This window comes from Lissotriton vulgaris, unplaced genomic scaffold (assembly GCF_964263255.1).
Source record: "Lissotriton vulgaris unplaced genomic scaffold, aLisVul1.2 SCAFFOLD_2358, whole genome shotgun sequence".
NCBI classification, from domain to species: Eukaryota; Metazoa; Chordata; class Amphibia; order Caudata; family Salamandridae; genus Lissotriton; species Lissotriton vulgaris.
This window is the reverse complement of record NW_028252088.1, coordinates 197691-222373: the sequence shown is the minus strand read 5'-3', so window position 1 is coordinate 222373 and position 24683 is coordinate 197691. Positions and strand designations below refer to the sequence as shown.

Below are 24683 nucleotides of genomic sequence, written 5' to 3'. Positions count from 1 at the left end.
ACCTCTGGCAGGCCTTACAGCCCTAAGGCAGGTTGCCCTCTATACCCTGTGAGGACAAAGCTGCCTGAGTAGATATGCCCCTGCAACATCCATATTGATTGTTGCATATTGTAAGTGAACAGGAAAGCCATAAAGAGTACATGGACTGGACATTCGTCATTATGAGTCCCCAGCTCAGAGATGAAAACACTGTACTATGGGATGTTTTGGTACCAAACATCTCATATTAATGAACCTGCACTGATTCCAGTGTCAGATGTATTAATAAATGCTCATAGAGGACCCCTTAAAGAGGTCCAATGAAAACTAGCAATAACCTTAGTGTGGTCATCAATTGGTTTCAGCCAGCCTGCCATCACTTGACAGAGTTCTGACCTCATGGGTTGAGTGCCAGTTCGCTCAGAGGTCGAGAACAAAGCCTGTCCGGGCGGAGGTGTTCACATTTCGTCCTTAGTTAAGAAGAGCAATTCGTGGTGGGAAGCTTCAAAGGCCATGCCGTTTTTGAAATGCGAACCTAGCCTCTCTTGTTAGAAGGAGCAGCCCGCTTCCCTCCTGTCTTCACCCCCTTTGGTGGGAAGAAAGGCAGGAAAACTAGCCTTTACCAACTCAACCCCTCCGGAGTTGAAACATCATAATACATGTCCTCAGCCGTCCTCGCTGAGTATAGTATTGCATCTTAGTCACGGAAATTGAGGATGTGGGCAATCATTGAACGTGGAGGGGGTCCTGGGGGCAGTCTCAGAGTTCTGTGTGCTCTTTCAAACACAAACCACAGGGAAAATGAGTGTTGGGGTCCACCCCTTCTCTGGGTCTGTGAATTCTGCTGCCTTTGGAAATCCCATTAGTCTGAAGTTATTGCGTTGAGACCTGTTTCAGCATTTCAGCTCTGAATTTGATTTGCTTGGTGAAGAGAAGCACAGACATAGTGGATTTAAGAGTATACTCATCGTCTTCCAGCGTGCAGACCCAATCCTCAGTCTGGGTGACCTGGCTTGCCATATTGTGGAGGTCTTGTTGGAGCAGGGTCACATCCACTCTCAAATCCCTGAGGTTCATCTCCACAGCCTTGCATGAGGCTTGGATTGCTTGCTTGTGTTCACTGAGTCACTAGAGCGTGGATTTAATGAGGTCTCTACCGAGGGGGAGGGGGGAGGGGTCAGCCGCACTCGTCTGATAGGTGGCAAATTTGCCACTTTTAGTCTGGGCATGGGGTGGAATGCCTTTATCCTTTCCCTTATACTGTGTCTCGAGAGGGGACTGGTTAATCAAAACCTACTGATAGTTATGGGGGGAGAAATACACGGTATTGACAGGAACATGCAGCTTTTGGTGCGGTGAGCACCACAATTTGCATGTTTTTCCCGAAAACCTTTGGTGGTATTTATCAATGATAAATTCTGACTCAGCAGTGTCCGATTTAATCAGGTGCAAAAAATATCACACCATTACAAGTTGGGTCTTAAATTTTGATCTCTGTTTAAACAAAAGCTTCAGCAAGAAGCTCTTTTCCTCTAACATATTTCAACGGGTCAAACCTGACAATATTTATCAAGAAAAAGCCCAGGAAACTCAGGCAAAATATGGGGCATTCAAGATTTTAAATAACAATTCCACAGGTTATGCATCCTTTTTACTTCGCCATGAGATAATGTTATTTTTCAGGTGTAGTAAAAACTTAATTGAGTCAATCAATAAATGTATGAAACCATTTTTGTACTAGAAGGGAAAGCCAAGACAATTTTTTTTATGTCAGCCAGAGGAAAGCAATACAAATTCAGGCTTGCTTTGATTGAATTTTTGACTTGCTTTAGTTATCCACCATCGGCTGGTGGACACAACAGACTCAGCGACCAGGTCTCCCTGGAGTTTCATGTTTCCTGGTTTGTGACTGTGGCATTCTACAATGGACCACCAGCGGGGAAGCTCTCGAGGTGCCACCCTGAGATCCACCTGTGAGGAATGATGGGAACCTGCTCTGGACATTCCGACCCACACGCATGAGATGGAGGAATGGTCAGCGTTGCCCCTTGGTCCAACTTATCTAAGTCTGCTGAGGCGTCCATCAGCAGGAACAGGTCTTCTCTTACAGGAACGTTCATGGTGTCATCAAGAACCTGCAGAGTAGCTGCCTCAGTGCTATGAAAAGGCCAAAAACCAGAATGTCAAGCCCTGAAAACCCGACTTTCTCCTAGTCTAGTGAATCTGTAGATGCTGAGCAACATTTTCAATTATTCTGTCAACAAATGAAAGATCAGTCATTGGGTGAAGCCAGGTCCGGACTGGGAACCCAAAGCAGCCTTGGCATTTTTCTGGTACCAGCTCCAGTGGAAGCACTGCTTGGCCCTGGGAGGATGGAAACGCTTGTTTGCTGCTTTTGCTTGCTGCTTTTGCTTGCTGTTTTGTTATTGGGGCTACAATATTGCTGCACCACAGCAAATCCAGACCCTAATGACAAAACCAGCCGCCACCACTGCAAAATTGCCCACTGCCGGGTATGCTTCAAGTTCACAAAGAATATGATCTAGAATACTTGACTGAGTTTAGGAATGTGTTGTAACCTAAGCACAGTGTTACTTTTACAGCGTCCTGACTTGGGTATAAAATGTTGGGGTATTGGGGAAAGGAGGACATTTGGAGGGAGAGCTGAGCTATCGTACTAAGCGCTGCTGTTTGCTGTGCTGTCACCTGTGCTGGATGCTAATAACTGAACACAAAGACATTATGGAAAGCATCTTCTTAACAGAAAGGTAGTTCTTAATGTCTTGAAAAGTAAAACAAGAGGGTGTCTGAGCAGCCTGTACCATGCTTCCTACTCGTCCTTATACTAGCTTCATTCAGGAGCCTGAGTTGGAACCGAATTACCTGTGAGAAAGCACTATTGATTTTTTTATATTTAAAAACAAGTCAAGGAAAGAGGGTAAATACACAGCGGAGGAACTGCTCTACCTATGTTCTGTAAGCCTGGGAAACCCTGGGGTGGCTACGCACTAGGTAAGCATTCAGTGATGATGATGAGAAGGAGGGATTTGTTAAATTTATTTCTGAGCACAACCAGTGCTATGAATTGAGACAGCAACTTCTGAAAGCACCAGGACTAGAGTAGAAAAGACAATGGAAAAAGTGTCCCACCTGGTAACAGTGCAGAGTAAGTTCAGAGTAAGTTCAAAATGATTTCAGACCACGCACGGAACCTCGGCATCATCATCGACTCTTCCCTCACCATGACTCGCACGATCAACTCGGCCGCCTCCACCAGTTTCAACTGCCTCTGTAAGACTTTAAAATGGATCCCCCCGAATGCAGAAAAAATGTCACCCACACACTCATAACAAGCAGACTGGACTACGGCAACGCACTCTATGCCGGAATCAACAGAACTCTTGTAGGTTTCAAAATAATCATAGGACTATGCCCCTTATGTTACGCTATTTAGATTAGCCTTATGTAGCTAAATATAGCAGTGGTAGTCATCTATATTGACAACCCACTGAGCTATAATAAATATGATGTTTTACAGAACAGGTTAGTCTTGGACGGGTGGCAGCCATTTTGTATATTGGCTGCCATCTTATATTATAGTTATGTATAAGCACGCGGTGAGCTCTAAACTGCGAACGAGGTAGGCCCAGACAGTTGCGCCATGACACTTGTAGTTCACCTGATAAGTATACGCCCACTTTTGTTTCTTTATTCAACAAGGGGCGCTGCCTCGCTTATGAATAAGCCTTTCTGTGTGCGTAAGTAATATTCTATTTGCAGCACCTCTCCAACATTGGGAGGAGCAGGGATGCAGCTGGTTGACCTTGGCCAAGAGATACCCTGTGCCCGTCTCCGGCTGGTGATGTATGCCCCTCTGCCTCCCTAAAGTACGCATCTCTAAACCTGTATCTTTCCCTTGTAGGCGTGTTCTAGATGTTTATGACATGTTTGATGTATCATACTATGCTGCGCATGATTATTGAGTCAGCCCACTAGCAAGCATTGCATGGTGCATGTTCGGTTTGGGCTCCTCTGCAGAGTATAGATAATATACTGCTTGTTTGCATTCTCTACTGGCTGATAGACTCTTCATTGATATAGGTAAGGACTACAGGTGGTTTAGTAACCCGAGTGACCCTAGACGGGTCACTTCCATCACTCTCCTGCACACGCTCCAAACCATCCAGAATACCGCAGCCAGACTCGTCCTTGGAACCCCACGGTACAAACACATGACTCAACACCTATGAGACCTCCATTGGCTCCCTGTCGAGAAGAGAGTAACCTTCAAACTACTCACCCACGCCTACAAATCCTTCCACAACATCGGACCCAAATACCTCAATGAGAGAGTCTCCTTCCACGTACCCAAAAGGAACCTCCGCTCCGCCGACTTTGCTCTGGCAGAAACCACACACATCCGCAGAAACAGAGCAGGGGGAAGAGCCTTCTCCTTCGTCGCAGCCAAGGCCTGGAACAAACTCCCTGTCAACATCAGATGCTCCCCTACCCTACACACCTTCAGGAAGAACCTCAAGACCTGGCTTTTTAGATGACCCAGAGCTGCACCCCCCCCAGCGCCTTGAGAGCCTCACGGGTCAGTATTGAGCTTTATAAAACTCTGATTGATTGATTGCAGAGTGGGAGGAGAGTGAGGACCATTTAAAGGCGCAATATCTCCTGTGTAGTGGGCTTCACTCCTTCCTGCTCCATACTAGCACACGATGAACACTGTGCAAAATTCAACAAGTAGCTTAAATAGGGACGTTTGCAGTAACTCAGTCCTAGTGACAACAACAAGAGGCAGGGGGGGGAGAGAATCAGAGGAAATGAGTCTCTCAAAAAAGCTACTTAAAGTGTTACCCGTTTTGGTGGACTCGAAGAAACCAATTTCCTGCCTCACAACAGCCTTGAAGAGCAGGGCCCGGAGGCGGTGGGTGAGCCTGTAGTGGGTGAACATGAAGAGACCTCCTCTGCACCCGGCGGAGAGAGAGCTGTGGAGAAGAAGAGATGGGGGTTGAATAAACCAAAGTAAGATGTAATCACCTGTGGGTGTGGCGAACAGAAACACAAACCTCACAAGCGAGCAGTCCAAAATGAGAGTACCATATGCTTCAAGCAACTGACAACTTGGACCTCAACACTGAGAGGGTCTGTAAGGAAGAGGCCAGGTTCACATGACTTGGGGGTACAGACTGGCCCAGAGCAGTGACCCCAGTAAATGCGCAGGGAGCATTATCCTGGTCATAAAAGGCAGCACCCCTCCACAAACCACAATTTCCAAGCACCTCCTTTCTCTTTATTCCTTGTAGTGCCTTTGCAGCCTGGAAGAGCCGTGCTCACTGCTAACTTGGCTTTCCATTTAAAACCTTGGTAAAGCCCAAGCCTCCCTTTCTAATCTGTACTAACTCCTGAAGGGAAGACCAAACTAGGTACCCCAACAGGGCCAAACTGGGAATGGAAACTGGTAACAAACAGCTCGTAACATTAAGATCACTTTGATCCTAAAATCGAAATAATATAACTTGTTGCTGCATGCAAATTAAAAAAAGTTACCACTTTGTTGCCCTAAGTTACTTGTGCCCGTTTAAAGCTACGCATGATGTCTGTCTTCAGGACAGCTTTCTGCCTTCCTGGGGAGACGTGCAAATGTCTACAAGGAAAGGACACAATAGAAGCCTTGGTGGGGTAAAGGTGTTACCGCTCCCTGGTAGGAAGCCACATAGAGAGCGAAAGGCGGAGTGAAAGACTGTGAAAGACAGAGACCGGAAGGGAGAAAGAGAGAGACAGAGAGAGAGAGAGACAGAAGTTGCTAGAAAGTGAAAGACAGAGAGCGTGAGGAAGAGAGAGACAGAGAGAGACCGAAGGAGCAAGAAGTGAAAGACAGAGGGAGCGAGAGAGAGAGAAAGACAGAAAGACATTTAAAGAGAGAGGGAGCAAGAGAGAGACAGAAAGAAGTGGAGAGACAGAGACAGAGGGAGCAAGAGAGTGAAAGACAGAGAGTGTGGAGAAGAGAGAGACATGTATAGACATAGAGAGAGTGAAAGAAAGAGAGAGAGAAAAAAACACCCAGAAATAAATGTTATTTACCCAATAAGTATCTGTTTGTATTATGTATTGCTATAGATTCACATACTCCAGATACTCCAGCTATCTAGTTTGGGTTCAGATGTGTGCAAATTGTTTTTCTTTGAAGAAGGTCTTTGGAATCACGAGGTAGAGTGACTCCTCCTGTAGATGGTAATATGCATGGACATCCGCTCCATTGTTAGATTGTTTTCCGTCCTGCAGGTGAGGTATAGAAGTGGGGCACAGAACTGAAATAAGCTGGCCATGCAAGTAAATATACAAATAAAATGAAATAAATCTGCAACAACCGAATGTTTTCGGGAGGATGAGGGGCACATGTGAATCTACAGCACTACATGCCTCGGACAGATGCTTAAAGGCACATTTTCCGTGCATGACTAGTGTAGCTGTAGACACACATGCTCTACATAGACTGTAAAGCAGTTCTCCCATAAGCAGAATCTAGCCAGAGAATTTTGCAGAAAGATTGAAAGAGTGTTCGTAGGATAGCAGAGCTACTTGAGCTAGAAGGCGAGTCAGAACATCCACACAGTAGTCTTTGGTGAATGTATGTGGGGTAGACCAAGTAGCTCCCTTACAGATGTTAGCTATTGGGACATTACCCAGAGGTGTCGTAGAGATTGCATTCGTACATGTTGAATACGGCCATGGTGGAGCAGGGAGATGCCTCTTTGTCTTGGCAATGCAGGTTTGAATGCAGTTGACTAGCCATTTAGCTGTACCTCCTTTTGAAATAGTATGGCCTTTGTGTGGTTTTGTGCAGTGAAGCCCGGCAACAATCAGGGGCAAGGGGGATGTAAAATAAAATGTGAAAAAAATGTACCTACTTGCCGCGTCTCTCCTCCACATCCCTCGTCGTCTCTCCCGGCCAGAACAGGAAGGATAAAACACCAGGCTCCCCATGTCCAATCACAACGCTGCAATGCAGTGCTGTGATTGACTGCAGTGGCGGCTGAAACTAACAAAGGGTGGCGGGGTGGGTGAGAACAGTGCAGCTGGGGTAACAGCGTGGGGGGAGACACAGGTTATTAATAATAATTTTAAAACCTACCTGACGCCGCAGGCCACCTCCCATGCCGCATCTCTTCTGCTAGCCTCTTCCTGGGTCCCAGCAGCTCCTGAGACAGACTCCCAGCCAATCCGTGTGATGCAGAGCAGCACGGTGATTGGCCTGAGTGGGCATGAAAGACGCTCCGCTAAGGCCTGGGAGTCTGTGGGGTTTCTCCAGCTCTGCTGCTCAATGCACATGTGCATTTTGGTCGGCCTGACATGGCCAACTAAATACACATGAGCACTTAGGGAGTGCACACACACTCCTCCTCCCCCCTCCCATGACACGTCCCTCCATGCCCAACCTGGCTCAGGGGCGGAAGCTCTTCTGAAGTATCAGGCCTGGAGCGTGGTGAGCCCCGCTGGCCACCAGGGGGCGCTGCGGCAGAGCGCAGGAGCGGAGTCTCCCGTGAAGGATCGGGCTCAGTGTGGTGAGCTCCAAAGGCCACCAGAGGGCTGGCGGCTCCTGTGAAAGATCGGCCTGGAGCGCAGTGAGCTCTGCGAACCACCAGAGGGCGCTGCGGCAGAGCACAGGGACGGAGGCTCCTGCGAAGGATAAGGCCTGGAGTGTAGTGAGGTCCATGGGCCACCAGGGGGTACTGCGGTAGAGGGCAGGGCAGGTGGCTACTGTGAAGGATTGGCCTGGAGTGCAGTGAGCTCTGCGGACCACCAGGGTGTGCTACGGCGGAGCACAGGGCAGGAGGATCCTGCAAAGGATCGGGCCCGCAGTGCAGTGAGCCTGCGGGCCACCAGGGAGCGCTGAGGTGGAGGGCAGGAGTGGAGGCTCCTGTGAAGGATTGGGCCCGGAGAGCGGTAAACTCCACGGTCCACCAGGGGCTGCTACAGTGGAGCGCAGAAGCGGAGGCTCCTGTGAAGGATTGGGTCCAGCCCAGTCAGCTCCACAAGCCACCAGGAGGTGCTGAGGTGTAGCATAGAGGCGGAGGCTCCTGTGAAGGATTGGGTCCAGCGCGGTCATCTCCATGAGCCACCAGGAGGTGCTGAGGTGGAGCATAGGGGCAGTGGCTCCTGTGAAGGATTGGTGTAAAATATAAAACGACAAACATGAACATTGCCTGCGCCATCTTGCTTAGCGAGAGCCCCTGCGTGCGCATAAGCGGCAACCATTTTAGACATCGCGGCCACTTCGTACTCGGCTGGTCCCCGATGTTTCACCCTGACCTCACTATCATCCCCCAGCGCTCTGACTAAGCCTGAACAAATGTACTGGGGCAGTAAAACCTTGTCATCATGACAAAGCCCCGGTGTCACTTCCCGTCCCAAACCCGTTCGTCCTTTCATCCTCCATGCATGGGCAAGTCCTTTTTGATAACCTCCCTCACCGCACCTGGCTACTCAATCCGGTCCCAGGCACTAACCGACCCTTGCGGACATGGTTTATTACCCACACACGGCAGGACTTGTTTAGCTGACAAAGGGTTCTGATTTAATCAATGGCGCGAACCCTTAGATCTGACCGATCCCACGTGTTTTTAGATCCTGTCAGAATGTCCAGCTGCGAGATAGCAATCATCTGTTAGATCTGGGTGGGGGACGATGCTATTGGGTTTGTGTGGGAACCTGCCTGGGGTGGGGATTCCAAGGATGTTTAACCATGCTAATAAACTGATGCAATGTGTATAAAAGGCCGAGCCACGGAGATGCAGTTAGAGCACCTCCCGAAGACATCCCGGTGTCTGAGTTGATGTGTTCTCCTCTGGAATAATAAACCTATTTCTTGCCTTCCAGTTTCCAGCGCCTGCCTCGTTTTTTTGATAGATAATCGTAAAGTGAATCAAAGGTGTTTTGCGGCGAGCAGCATTGGTGGTCTTAGGAGAGTTGCTGCTTTTCACATTGGGTCCAGCGCGGTCAGCTCCACGAGCCACCAGGAGGTGCTGAGGTGGAGCATAGGGGCGAAAACTCCTGTGAAGGATCGGGCTGGAGTGCAGTAAGCTCTGCGGGCCACCAGGGAGCGCTGCGGTGGAACACAGGGGTGGAGGCTCCTGTGAAGGGTCGGGTCCAGCGCAGTCAGCTCCACGGTCCACGAGGAGGTGCTGAGGTGGAGCATAGGGGCGGAGACTCCTGTGAAGGATTGGGCCTGGAGTGCGGTGAGCTCCGTGAACCACCAGGGGTTCTGCATTGGGGGGCAGAGGCTCCTGTGAAGGATCGAGTCCAGAGCCCTGTGATCTCTGCGGGCCACCAGGGGGCGCTGCAGTGAAGCGCAGGGACGGATGCTCCTGTGAAGGAATGGGCCCGGTCCCCGAGCATGGTGAGCTCTGTGGGCCACCAGAGGGCACTACGGTGGAGCACAGGGGCGGAGACTCCTGTGAAGGATGAGGCCCAAAGAGCAGTGAGCTCCGCGGGCCACCCGGGGGCGGGGGTGGAGGGCGGGCACTGCAGTGTAGCGCAGGGCAGGCAGTTCCTGTGAAGGATCAGTCCTGGAGCACTGTGAACTCCGCGGGCCACCAGGGAGTGCTGCAGTGGAGCACCGGGGCAGAGGATTGGGCCTGGAGTGTTTTCAGCTTCGAAGGCCACCTTTGAAATCATGGCCCTAGTGCCTGCTAGATAACTGTAGTTGTGACTGCCTATTTAGGAGTATCATTTTGCAATATTCTGCATTAAGTGGGGTCAATAGAGCTGCCCCATTCAAAACGAGCCCCTTTTAACAGGAAGATAACTGCAATTGTGTCTGCCTCTATAGGTAGTAAAATATAGCAATATTGTGTTTAGAGGAGTTATGACAACTATTGGGCCCGGTTCTACTGCGCCTACTGCACTATTTCAATCATGATCACCTTGTCTGCAAGGTAACTGCACTTGTGACTGCCTGTTCATCAGTAAAATATAGCAATTGTAGGTGTTTCTTGGGGTGCCTAGAGCTTTTGATCCTGGTGTCGCTGCCCCTGCTGCACCATTGAAATTGTGTCTCTCTTGTCTGCAAGGTAACTGCACTTGTGACTGCATGTTTAGTTTTAAATTTTAGCAATAGTCTGGGTTAAGTGGGGTCCCTAGAACGTTTGGTCCCGTTGCCACTTCACCTGCTGCACCATTCAAATCAAGTCCCTTTTAAATGCAAGGTAACTGCACTTGTGACTGCCTGTTTTGTAGTCAAATATAGCAATATTATGTGTTTAGAAGACTTCTGACAACTTTTGCAGCTACTGCACCTGCTGCACCATTCAAATCATGAACCTGTTGTCTCCAAGGTAACTGCACTTGTGGCTGCCTGTTAGGTAGTAAAACATAGCATAGCTCTTGTATATTACCCTTTTTTAACGTGCACTGTTTATTACAACATTAGGATTTGATCATAATGACCAAGTAGATTAAGTAGAAAAAATCAATCCAATAATGCGTACAAAGTGCAAAGAAACGCACCGAGGCATGAATAGGAAATGCCACAAACGCTCTAAGGCTAAAGCATCTGCTTTACACAACTAAGTAATAAAAAGCAAGCATTCCATCATACTGTTAAAAGCTGTCTGCCTTTTCTGTGGGAAGAGATCTTATCTTGACAGTGAATGGGGCTTAAACAATGTGAACAGCTTTAGTAGAGGTTTTGTAAATGTCTGCAGCCATGGGAAGTTAACAAATAAGAAGTTCCACACAAAAGCGAATGAACACAGTAACTTGCCATTGGGAACTGATAAGAGACCCTTTTTAAGATATATTAAGAGATTTCACCACTGTGCAGACAAAACCTAAAAACAAAGGTGTGCGGTCAGTCAGTGACTGCTTCCGATAGGTTTTTTCATCAAACAGAAAGAGTGGTGATTGCCGCCTGGGCCCTGCCTTCTATAGCAACACGCAGCACTTCCTGCTGGAAGGGACTGGCACTCTCACAACTTGACCTAGGTGCACATGGGAGGGACAGTGCTTCCGCAGACATGCATGGACTTTCAAAGTCAGGCTGAAGAGCTTTCCATCTGCCCCATCCAAGCAGATTAAAAGCCTCATCACACTGGTAAGCAGCATCTATGGGCCACATGTGTGACTTTCCATCCTTGCCTTTATGAGTCTTTACTTCCCCACACCTCGTGCATTCTTAGGGCAGCACAGATGAGGCAGGGGATGGCAAACAACCTAGACAGCAGACTGAAAAGCAAATGGTCACAATCCTTGTTCACCCTGATCTCTGATACCAGCTGAGCTACTGCACTGCCCACAGTTTAAGACACGTTTACGGGGACTCAGAGATCCAGTCCTGGACATTTCATATACAAATCATCATCTGCTATTGGAGTTTCATCCATCTGACACAAGACTACAGTCCCCAGACAATAATAGTCCAGGACTGGAACACAATGTACTTGATATCATACAGTCGAGTGGCATTTCAAGGTATAATGAAAAATGTGATGTAAACTTTTTGGGGAGAGGCCACCCCAATTGTGTATCATATGAGTTCATGAAGGATGGAAGCCAGACAGATTACATTTTCTAATGCTTGTTTATTATGTCCTAACCAGGCTGTGAACTGCTGTTTCACCCTTTTCCCTTTGTTCAGGTGCTTTGACACTGTTATCTTTTGGCAGGCCTACACAGAATAGAACAAAACCCTTTTCTTTTTACATGTAAGAACTGAATTAACATTGATGTTTTTGAGTGGCACTTACTGTGTCACACTGAGGAAGAGTTTCTAAGTCATGTTCCTCCTAGAGGGGTCCTTGCCCCACTGACTCATTGTCAGTGAAATTGCCCCCCTCCCTCGCAGCTCCACCATCAAGTGAGGCCTTTACCCGAGCCCCTGCACTCTCGAGTGTTGGTGTTCGAGGCCCTCCTCCACCTGTAGGTTTTACCTGCACCTCATCCTCGGTGGTCCAGTAGACCTCTGTCTCCATTCTCTCGCTCCGCTCTTCTCTCCGTTTTCACTTGTTTTTCACTGATTTCAATCACCTCCTTTTACTCTGCTTCTGTGTCTTTCCTCCGTTTTCTCGTTTTTATGTCGAGTAATTTTATGTACTCAAAACCTATTACATCTGAACCAAAGTCTCTTGAACCAGCCGGATTTCCTACAATGCATGTTGTGTCCTGGAGCGTAAAAGCTTCCTCCTGCACGCACTTGCCATTTGCTCTGCTCCCCCTCCCCCTCCCACCAAGCAAGACAAGCCAAGAACATCAAATCGACCGGCCGCTTTGAGTCCATTTGCCGCCAGCCACTTCGGTTTGCTCCAGAGTGTTGTTTAGGGGCATAAAGGGCTTTATGGCTGCAAGGGCTGCTTAGACCAACAAACCTAGTTAATGTCGTTGAAAGATAACTATGTACATCGGTTTCTAAAACAATCACTGTCGCGTCACAAAAGACAATCATATTACAGAGTGATTTCAAACCACCTTATTTTCCTATGATGTAAACATACAATGTTCTCCACTGTACTTGGCAGCCGCTTTTATTTTGAGCCTGACGGGATGCACACAGTTTGCAGCAAGTATGGCATTCTCTCGAGTCTTCCATGCGAGTTAATAGAAAACGTGACTTTTAATTTAACAGCCTGAAGTCTGCGTGCAGCAAGCACTGAATGTGCACTCTGTGCAGCCAGGGGCTTTCCAGACTAGTCCCCGCTGCTCTCCGAGAATGTAGCTTGATTTCTTTCACTTCTCAACGCGTGGGAAGTCTCAGGCACAATAGCCCGTAGTTGCTTCCGGCCTCCACCACCCTCCGACACAAATGCAGCAACGTTACCTTTAAACAGGCGCGCAGTCGGTGCTTTCACACACCCTTCAACACACATGCTGTGCCTATATGCTGCGTTTTTGTTGTCAAGCTTTGTAAAAAAAAAAAAAATCACCATAGTCTTCATAAACTAAAATGCTTCACGTTTTAACTAGGCATTTTGAGTGTGGTCCGTTCGCGTCTGCTTAGACCCATATTTTGTCTATAGAAGCTTCTACCTTTTGTGTTTTTAGACTGGCATGTCTCCTGTCTCCACTGAGGCATGTGTGTTATGTTTTCTCACCCTCAATAAATATTGAACCCTTTAAAGACTATAACTACAGAACCGTTTGTTTTCCGTGTTTTTAGACACTCTACCTCTTTGTGTTCATACACTACACCTAGAAAGCCGTTTTGTGTTTTTAGACAACTGTCAATTTTGTGGGCAGTTTCTTCTCTCATGTCTGCCGATGCTCGTGGGCAGATTGTCCAATTTTCCAAGATTGCAATCTGTCCCCTCAGAAACCCTTTGTCTTTTGTTGTCAGGTCTCGTGCATAGGACCGCCTCTGCTAAAGAGACCTTCAAAGAGGCTGGCTAAGGTTTGGTTTTTCACATAAACCTTCATGGTAACGCGCAAGCTTCCCCAGGCGCGCGCTTGGCCTCACTCACACCCCATATGCCTGCTCCCCCTCCCCCGACCCCCACGGCTCGCACCAGACTCCCCCGCTGCTCGCCATATGCTTGTTCCCTCCCACTGGCAGCCTGCGGCCACTGACAACAGTAAAGGCTTTGATATATCTCACACCCCTCTCCCACTCCCTTCTCCCACTTGCTCCTACTGACCATGTAAAGGGGACGACACTGGAACAATGGCTGCCTCACCAGGAATGGCCTTCTGTCGACCACTTCTTACATCCTCCAGACATGGCTGAGGCAGCTTCTTCCTGCAGTTTGTTCTTAGGTCCATGCACACCACAACTTCTCCTTGCTTTGTTGTATTTTTGCATTATTAATGTTCACATTTGTTCGTAATTCGCCATGTGCCTTTCGTTTCTGTCTCACTCTCTCCTGTCCCCTCACTGTCTTGGCCTCTCCACTCTTCCTCTATTTCCATCTCACTCTCATCTGCCCCTTCGCTGTCTTGCTTCTGTTTATTATATTTGCACAAATCTAATATCTTGGTCTATTCCTTTTCAATAATCAGGCATTTTTGTTTATTAGGTGTTTATGTTTTTGATGGGTTTATTTATAGGCACTTTCTATCTATCTATCTATCTATCTGTCTATCTATCTATCGCCCTCACTCTATCTACCGCCCTCACTCTATCTATTTATCGCCCTCACTCTATCTATCGCCCTCACTCTATCTATCAATCGCACTCACTCAGCACCACCACTCAGGGGCACCACAGCATCAATCTGTGCAACCATTCAACAACAACTGGTTCAAATATGTTCTCTCAATGTCTCAAACTTTATTACAAATGTCACAAAAAGATGTTAATATTTCACTTCTGTTCTTGGATTTTCGTCACAATAAAATACACTTAACACAATCTTCACAAAAGTTATTTACAAAAGTTTAAGCTATTGCTATTATAAATTACAATAACTTTTATTTAAGTATTAATTATTTAAAAAAATTAAAAGCCATTGTTATTTGTAATAGCAATACATCTAAATCATGTAAATACAACACATATTGCATTACAAATGCTATAGATGTCACATTTGCGAAAGTTATAACTATTGGCATTATAAATGACAAAGCTATTAATTTAGCTATTTTCAAAACCAACACAGAAATAAAAAAATTGTCATTTACAATACCAATAGCTCAAAATGTCCTAATGCGAGACCTATTGCATTGCAAATGCTTGTTTTTACTGATTTCAATCTCCCCCTTTCACACCCTGTTTCTCCTCCGTTTTCACTCGTTTTTCACTGATTTAATCTTCCTCTCACACTCGCCTTCTGTGTTTTTTCCCCAATTTTCTTGCACCTTTCACTTCCTTGTTTCCACTCTTTCCTCTCTTTTTGCCTTTTCTGCCTGTTTTTCCCTGCCGCTGCTTCTCCCGCGGCCCCTCCCCCCCAGCACCACCAACTCGACCGGCCCAATCCAGCTCCCCTCCCCGCTTCCGCCTCCCAGGTGTCCAGCCCTCCAGCCCTCCCTGACCCCTACTTAATGGCGGCCGCTGCACGTCCGGGTAGTGGGTGCGCTGCTGGCATGCCAAAGGCAAGCCCGTTTGCGCCCTTCCGAGACTCGACCGCGACCAGCACCAGGAACCCTGGACCTCCTCAATGCCAACGCTATGACACAGCGGCACTCCACGCTTGCAAGCTAGCATCACCAGACGACACCAACGGACCCTTCAGATGTCACCGCTGTCGGCACACATGCAGCACTGCCAAGATCACAGACCCGGCGCAACCCGCCCACAAGACCACAACCCAACCGAAGACCCTGCAATGCATCCTCCTCAACGTCTGATCCCTCCAAAAACACACCACCGAAATCTGGGACCTCCTCGACAGCACCACCCCGGACATAGCGTTCTTCACCGAAACATGGACCAACACCACCTCCGGACCGGACATCGCCATCGTCATTCCCCAAGGATACAAGATCTCAAGGAAGGACCGCCCCACCCACCCGGGAGGAGGAATCGCCCTCGTCCACAAATCAAACCTCCGCCTGAGCACACTCCGTGACGAGCCCACAGACCTGATTGAACACCTTCACTTCAAAATACTGCCCAGCCCTACCATCACCCTCCGAGGAACCCTCATCTACCGACCCCCTGGATCCCGCAGACTTTTCTCCAACTCCATCAGGGACATCATCTCCCTGCATGCCATTGCGTCCATCAATTACACCGTACTGGGAGACCTCAACTTCCACCTTGACAACCAACTGGACCCCAGCACCACATACCTCCTGGACAACCTCCACAACATTGGACTCCGCCAGACCGTGACCGAACCCATGCACTCAGCAGCACACACCCTCGACCCCCTCTTCACAACAGGTAACTCCATCAGCTTCAGCCACACCACCGTACTCCCACGGACTGACCATTGATGCTTCCACTTCACCATCCGAACACCCACCTTCCACAGCCAACTGCCCCTCTCCCCATGAAGAAACTGGACCAGAATCATCGACGACCAGCTAACCTCATCACTCAGCAACTCCACTCCAACCATCACGGAAAACGACGACCCCAACAATGCAGGCCGAACCCTGCACAGATAGATCTACAACAGTGCCAACACTATAGGCCCCTTCAAGAAAAACAACAATACCCACGCCAAGAAAGCCAGATGGTTTACCACCGAACTTCAAGAGTCCACACGTACTTGCCGCCGCCTCGAAAAAGCTTGGAGGAACACCAAATACACAGAAGCCTACAACTTCAGAGCCGCCACCAACGCCCACCACCAACTCATCAGAAAAACAAGGAAAAAAGCGATTGAAGACAGAATCTCCCCTCACGCACACAACAGCAAAGATCTCTTCAACATCATCATGGAGTTCGCCCAACTCACCAGCGAGTCCACTGACATACCTCCCTCACAAGACCTGTGGGACAAACTCAGCACCTTTTTCCACCACAAAATCAAGAGCATCTAGGACAACTTTGACGAAGACAACCAACACCCTGAACCCTCACCAACCACCCTTGACACCCTGAAGCCAGTGATCAACAACTGGACAGCCCTCACCACCGAAGACACACTGAATGTCACAGTTCACTGGTTATGAATGAAACGCTGACCTTGCTTGTATTGGTCTTCCTACGTTCCAGGGCATGAAACTACAGTTCCCATCATGCCCGGGATGTAATCGACGTGTTACGCTGTCACGTGACCAGGAAATAAGTATGGAACAGCGGGGCCCGGCATTGCCGAATATTCTTGCCTTTGCGGATGCACCTACGGACGTCTGAATCGGGGTAAGTTCGGTGAAGCTGTGCCCTGCCTCTCTGATACCCCGAGGTCGCCGAGTGCTTGGAATTCTAATATCGAGCTTTTGTTCATGAGTTGCGTGGTTCGCTACTCTTCATGTGTTGCTGGTTTGGAACCCGTGTTGCTTTCTTTCTTTGGTGATCGTGACCGCCTTCTGGTTGATAGCGTTCATATCGGAACTGTGTTTCAGGCTGTGTGATCAGAGACAGTCGCTGTTTTCTTCGTGTGGTGTAACACGAGAACTGAACTTTATTGTGTGGAGCAACACGAGTCATTGGGTGCAGTGAGAGGGAACTATTATTGGCATTGGGAGTTCACGTTGTTCACGTTGTACACCCAAGGAAACCATAGCACTGTATCATATTGGATGAAGGACTTCACTGACTATACAGAGTTTATTCGTTGTGATATTCCCTAATGTACAGAAGACGCTAAAGGATTTACCGTTTCTTGCAGTGCTTACCTGTTTTCTTTTCTCCGCAACCTGTTCTTTTTGTTTCACGATAGAAGAGAGAATTACAGGGTATTTACAGGGGAACAGTCCTAAGATATAGCACCTACTGTGTTGGTATGTAGTGGCGCACATTATTAACATATGTCTACGCTCAGAATACAATGTCAATTAATGAATGTTGTTTCTTTCTAGTGGTCTGATATCTCCTGAAGTCTCCTTATCTCTTCTTATGTACAAAGCACTACATTTTCCTTTTCCATATTGTTACTTGAGGTAAAGGAAGTGAATGTACATGACACATACTCATCCTGGTATTATGTGTATTGAGTGCATTTGTTATTGTTGTTATAGATCTCCCTCCCCGCTGTCCCCTTCCTTTCCCTCCCTCGCTTGACTATCCTGGTGCTCTGTATATATATATATATATATATATTCCAGACACCGGGGACGTCAGGAGGTGGAACCCATTTATCTTCAGCACAATTCCGAAGACACAAGAGGACTGAGCCTGACACTGAAGACGAAGAAGTCAATGCACTCCGGGACCCCCACGGACCCCTGTCCCCACCACATTTTCAACAGAGCCGCTGACACCATCACACCCATGTTCTGCCAACCCATCAACCGCTCCCTGGCAACCGCCACTCTCCCCGATGACTGGAAACACGCCGAGGTCAACCCCCTCCTGAAGAAACCCTCGGCGGGCCCCATCGACCTCAAAAACTACAGACCCATCTCCATGCTCCTGTTTGCAACGGAAATCATTGAGAAAGCTATCAACAGCCAACTCGCCACATTCATCGAAGAGCACAACATCCTCGACTCCTCCCAATCCAGCTTCAGAAAAAACTACAGTACGGAAACCGCCCTCCTCACTGCAACAGACGACATCCGCACCCTACTGGAAAAAGGAGAAACAGCAGCCCTCACCCTCCTCGACCTCTCAGCGGCATTTGACACAGTCTCTCACTGCACCCTAAAACGCAGACTCCACGACACAGGGATCCAAGACAAGGCCCTCAACTGGATCTGCTCCTTCCTCTCTGGCAGAACGCAGTGGGTCAGACTCCCCCTTGTCCTCTCCGACCCTACAACTACCACCTGCAGAGTCCCCCAGGGGCCCTCTCTCAGCCCTACACTCTTCAACGTCAACATGGCTCCGCTCGCCCCCATCGTCAGAACCTACGGACTCAACATTGTGCCATACGCAGATGACACCCAACTCATCCTCTCCCTATCCAACGAACCCAATACCGCCAGACACAATTTGCGAGAAGGCATGGAAGCCGTCGCCAAATGGATGAAAAACAGCTGCCTACAACTAAACACCAACAAAACAGAAGTACTCATCATGGGCCCAAACCCGGATGCATGAACGACACCTGGTGGCCCCCCGGCCTCGGAAGCCCGCCCACCCCCACGGACCACGCACGCAACCTGGAAATCATCCTGGTCTATGAGCTCAAAATGGACCGCCAGATCAACTCTGTCTCGTCCTCCTGCTTCCACACCCTTCGCCTCCTACGTAAGACCTTCAAATGGATCCCTGTGATATTATGTACCAAGTAATTCAATGTACTTTTAATTTATTTTGTTATTTCCATTGTCAACCATTATAATTTATTCCCTGCCTCTGATATCTCAGAGTACTAGTACCTTTACTTACCAAGCTTCACTTTGGAATGTATTTCTTTGACTTAGTGAAGCAGTTATTCTGGTGCCTGCTGTGAAGGTGGTTCTACCAGGCTGGGGTTTTACCTTCAACTTACATAAAGAACTATTTATTCAAATTTTGGCCTTTGGAGGATCTTTACAATGGCGACAAGGATGGGATTTTGTATTGTTAAGGTTGAATTGAGTATAGGTTCCTTCTTTAATAAATGAGGATTCCAAGAGATTGTCCCGACACACAAAAATTCTGAAGTAAGTGTTGTTTCAAGAATCGAAAAGGAGAATGTTGAAACAATAAGGCACAGTTCCAAAGTTGATGTTCCAAACTTTCAAGAGAAAAGATAGCAGTCTAGGATTCGAGTCTTTATAGAAGATGACAGTGAGTGAGGAAAATGTTCCAAAGATTGCCAGGCTAGTCATAGATGACTTCCTGTGAAATGGTGTGACGTTGTGATGGAAGCTCGAGGAAAGCTTGAATTCAGAGAAGAAGACGCGCAGTGGAGAAGAATGCTGGAGGACTGTCACGGGGCTTCTTCAAAGGTAATCAAGTAGCGCTAGAATTGTCAGTCACGAGGACCCGCTCAAAAACAAACAGAGCTTGGAGAAACATTGGCGCTTGAAATGTCAGATGATTTGACTAACCACAGCATTTATCAAAGGCAAACATCGAAGCCGTGACAGTAGCAATGCCTCAAAACACCCAATAAATCTCCTCAAATGCCCAATAAGACTCCTCACACAGTAACGTAATTGCAGAGCACAACAGAAGACACCAGAATAACTGTGAGATGTTGAGTAGATACTGCGGTCACAAGGGCACAAGCTGCGGTCAGTCAAAGCGTTTGAATAGATGATTTGAGAAAGCGCATGACAAAATAGACAGTTGAGGGTAAAAATACGATCATGCATCAAAATTCCTCCATGCTCATGCTCCACAGATTACGTGCTGAACAAGTAAAAATGAAGTCACTGGAAGTTTACAAGCTTGGGTAGTTTGAAGTAGACACACATGCCAGAGAAGATAAATACAATGCTAATGTTTTTTTAGTCTTCTTGTTGTCTTGTCTTGTAGTACTTTGTGAAAAGGTGAGTTAAATCTTCTAGCGTTGGGGTGAGTAGAGGTCCAAGGTGAGTTCTTTCAGATCGACAACATTTCCTCCAGAATAAGAAAGTGGGTAGTAGCTCTCAGAGAGATCGATTTTACAGTGGTTTTTGTTCCTGGTGCAAAGAACAATCTAGCAGACTGCTGTTCGCGATTGATAAACACCGAAAAATTCTAAAGACGGGGTGTTTGAGAATGAAAGTGATGATTTTGATGACTTTGCTGTCTGCCTTGTCAATCAGAGTATCATTAAGAAGGAAGTGTGGGAAGATGAGCTAGCAAACGATGTGTCTCTTCAATCAGTATGTAATGGCACTGCCGGCAATTGGGTTAAGAACGCAAAAGTGGATGAAGCTCTTAGTGGTTTCTTTCGGGTTAAGGATGAGCTGGCATGTCAGAATGGTATTTGGATGAGAGGCACAAGACTCATTCCACTAACCTTCTTAAGTTCGCAACTTGTAGACTTAGCTCACGAAAGCCATCCTGGGATCTCCAAAACCAAAGAGATTCTTAGGCAAGCCTACTGGTGGCCTGGGATGAACATTTTTGTGGAGAGGGCTTTTTAGAGAATGTAATGAGTGCAACAGAAGTGACAAGATTTTAAAACCCTGTGAACAACCTATGTCATTGAGAACACTTCCCAAAGAAGTTTGGGAGGAAGTAGTTATTGACATCTTGGGGCCTATCAAACACACAAGTGTAGACAAGTTTGTCATAGATCTTCTTGATGTATAGTCCAGGTGGCCTGAGATAAGAATAACTAATTTTATAGAAACCAAGGATATTATACTGTTTCTTGACAACATATTCGAAAGGGAAGGCTTTCCCTCTACTCTACTCTCTGACAAGGGTGTTCAATTCACCTCCAAAGACATGATTAGATTCTTAGACGATAGGAAGATTGTGCACAAAAGGTCAGCACTTTACCATCCAGAAACGAATGGTATTGTCGAGAGGTTCAACCGAGTTCTCAAAGAGACTATCCAGAGAGCTCTTTCCAACCATATACCTTGGAAGTAGAGATTCAAAATAAAGTAAAAAATTACCGATTATCTCCTCATTTCTCCACAGGTAGGACGCCTTTTGAGCTCTTTCGTAAGCGTAAAACCTCCACCATGTTGTGTCCTTCATGAATACCCAGAGGTTCTTCTGGTTCTATGTGCAAGAATGGGGACAAGGAACGTATTGAGAAAGAGATTAAAAATATGTACATGAATGAGGGAATTTTTGAAAGAAGGAAAGCAGTTTAAAACACTGTTGTGAGAGTTAGGGACCTAGTTAAAATTCGCAGCCCTCGTAAGACCTCCGCCTCTGAGGGATCTACGTTTCTACGTCCCATGAAAGTCATTAAAGTGTTCAAGAATGCCATAAGAAAAGAAGATCATAGGGTCTGGAACTTGAACAGGGTTGCTAAACTTTCTAATTTCCCTTCTGGTCTTACTTTAACACCTTGGCTGCTAGGGGGTTTTCCCGTCCTGTGCTGCAATTTTTTGAATCCCATTATTCATGACAAGGTCAACTCGTCATAAGCACAGGGCAGGTAAAACCCATGACGAGTTGACCTTGTCATGAGCATGGAAGCGGTTAAACAATGGCTCCCAGTCTAAGAAAGAAATTGATGGAGAGGACATAAAATGGGAGAGAAGTTTGAGAACACGTGTCAGGCCAACATATCTAGATGATTGTGTGCAATATTAGGCATGAATTGTATGGAAGTATTCCTTTATTTCATGTTTTGTTATTGAGAGGAGGATGTGTGATATTATGTACCATGTATTTTCTTGTACTTTTCATTTACTTTGTTATTTACATTGTCAGCCATTATAATGTATTCCCTGCCTCTGATATCTCTGAGTTCTGGAACCTTTAATTACCAAGCTTCACTTTGGAATGTATTTCTTTGACTTAGTGAAGCAGTTATTCTGGTGCCTGCTCTGAAGGTGGTACTAGCAGGCTGGGGTGTTACCTTCAACTTTAATAAAGAACTATTTATTCCCATGTTGGCCTCTAGAGGATCTTTACAATCCCCCTTGAACACAGAAAGACCGTCACTCATGCCCTGGTCACCAGCAGACGCGACTACGGCAACGCGCTCTATGCCGGAATAAACAAAAACCTCACCCGCAAGCTACGGAACATCCAGAACGTCGCTGCATGACTGGTCCTCGACCTGCCAAGACACTGCCATATCTCCCAGCACATGTGTACACTCAACTGGCTCCCCATCGAAGCTAGGGTCACCTTCAAGATGCTAACCCACGCACACAAGGCCCTCCACGACACCAGACCAGCATACCTGAACAGCAGACTCAAATTCCACGCACCCCAGAGGACCGTACGATCTGCCCAGCTCTCCTACGCCGTGGTCCCTCGCACCAGAAAGCGGTACAAAAGGGGGTGGTGATGGACGGAGCATCTGAACCAATCAAACACTCACACCCAGTCAAAAGATCTGGGTTTGATCCATCACCGTTCTTTAGCCCACTCTGCCACCCCAGTTCAGACATGGCTATATGCAAATCAGTCTGACCCTGTGCCTCATGGGAACAGTCCAACCCGAACTGCCAAGCCATGCCTTCCCTGGACCGGAAACAAGCTTCCGAGGACCGGTTTCTGGCATTCCAGCCGTCTTCAGCCCGGCTTGCTTGAATCCAGTGGCAAAGTGAGCAAGGGACTCACGTCTGAGCATACCCTGCCACACGTATGGCGGCCAAAAGCGGTACAAAAGGGGGTGTTAATGGACGGAGCATCTGAACCAATCAAACACTCACACCCAGTCAAAAGATCTGGGTTTAATCCATCACCGTTCTTTAGCCCACTCTGCCACCCCAGTTCAGACATGGCTATGTGCAAATCAGTCTGACCCTGTGCCTCATGGGAACAGTCCAGCCCGAACTGCCAAGCCATGCCTTCCCTGGACCGAAAACAAGCTTCCGAGGACCGGTTTCTGGCATTCCAGCCGTCTTCAGCCCGGCTTGCTTGAATCCAGTGGCGAAGTGAGCAAGGGACTCACGTCTGAGCATACCCTGCCACACTTATGGCGGCCAAAAGCGGTACAAAAGGGGGTGGTGATGGACGGAGCATCTGAATCAATCAAACACACACACCCAGTCAAAAGATCTAGGTTTAATCCATCACCGTTCTTTAGCCCACTCTGCCAACTTAGTTCAGACATGGCCATATGCAAATCAGTCTGACCCTGTGCCTCATGGGAACAGTCCATCCCGAACTGCCAAGCCATGTCTTCCCTGGACCGGAAACAAGCTTCCGAGGACTGGTTTCTGGCATTCCAGCCGTCTTCAGCCCGGCTTGCTTGAATCCAGTGGCAAAGTGAGCAAGGGACTCACGTCTGAGCATACCCTGCCACACTTATGGTGGCCAAAAGCGGTACAAAACGGGGTGGTAATGGACGGAGCATCTGAACCAATCAAACACTCACACCCAGTCAAAAGATCTGGGTTTAATCCATCACCGTTCTTTAGCCCACTCTGCCACCCCGGTTCAGACATGGCTATATGCAAATCAGTCTGACCCTGTGCCTCATGGGAACAGTCCAGCCCGAACTGCCAAGCCATGCCTTTCCTGGACCGGAAACAAGCTTCCGAGGACAGGTTTCTGGCATTCCAGCCGTCTTCAGCCCGGCTTGCTTGAATCCAGTGGCAAAGTGAGCAAGGGACTCACGTCTGAGCATACCCTGCCACACTTATGGCGGCCAAAAGCGGTACAAAAGGGGGTGGTGATGGACGGAGCACCTGAATCAATCAAACACTCACACCCAGTCAAAAGATCTGGGTTTAATCCATCACTGTTCTTTAGCCCACTCTGCCACCCCAGTTCAGACATAGCCATATGCAAATCAGTCTGACCCTGTGCCTCATGGGAACAGTCCAGCCCGAACTGCCAAGCCATGCCTTCCCTGGACCGGAAACAAGCTTTTGAGGACCGGTTTCTGGCATTCCAGCCGTCTTCAGCCCGGCTTGCTTGAATCCATTGGCAAAGTGAGGAAGGGACTCACGTCTGAGCATACCCTTGAGGAAAATTAAATTTTGGTCATGATGTGTTCCCTAGCGCGTACCCCACCGACTCCATGTACCAGCTTAAAAGTGCATGTAACTTCCCTCCTGTGCCAGTTACGAAGACACAAATACATTTGCGTCCAACGTTAACTTGTCCTCTTTCAGATCCACCATGAATGGATTATATGGCCCGTTCCTAAGTATGCTATGCCACCGTCTTTTTGTAGTACACTTTTCATATTTTTCCTGCTCTAGCCAGAGTAGGCCCTGAATTCCTGCCATCTGAACCTCTTTTGTGGCTCCTGACTCTGCCCAGGCTACTTCTGTATCCGTGAACTCTGTCCTACTTTCAGCGCGGCCCCTCGCGCTCAGCTCAAGCCTGCTTTCTGCCAAGACTGACTATAACCTTCGAGTTATCTGTTCCGCTCCTCGAGAATGCATTCCTGCCTACTAGATCCTGTAAACATCCTCCCCAGCTGCAGAGCCATAGGGCCGACCTGTCTTAACGCAAGTAATTCATAGCCTCCGTTGCCATGCTTCCATGGAAGGCCCCGTGCCCCACGCTTCACATGTAGACACTCAGGCGCTCATACACGCATCCACAGTTAGGATAGAATAGCTTCTGCCCTAGAGACCTTTCCGCCCAGATAGAATAGTTCCCAAACATCAGATACCAGATATGATAGAAGTACAAGTTGATC

General features: G+C 47.8%; 1 protein-coding gene across 1 annotated transcript in view; it reads right to left on the bottom strand.

The window, feature by feature from the left end:
- LOC147662679 (antigen peptide transporter 2-like) overlaps nt 1–24683 on the bottom strand; it is a 205450-nt gene that overhangs the window by 135531 nt on the left and 45236 nt on the right. The window contains exon 4 of the mRNA XM_086950986.1: nt 4843–4973. Within this exon, the coding sequence (XP_086807112.1) occupies nt 4843–4973 (131 nt within the window). The remainder of the gene's footprint in view (nt 1–4842; nt 4974–24683) is intronic.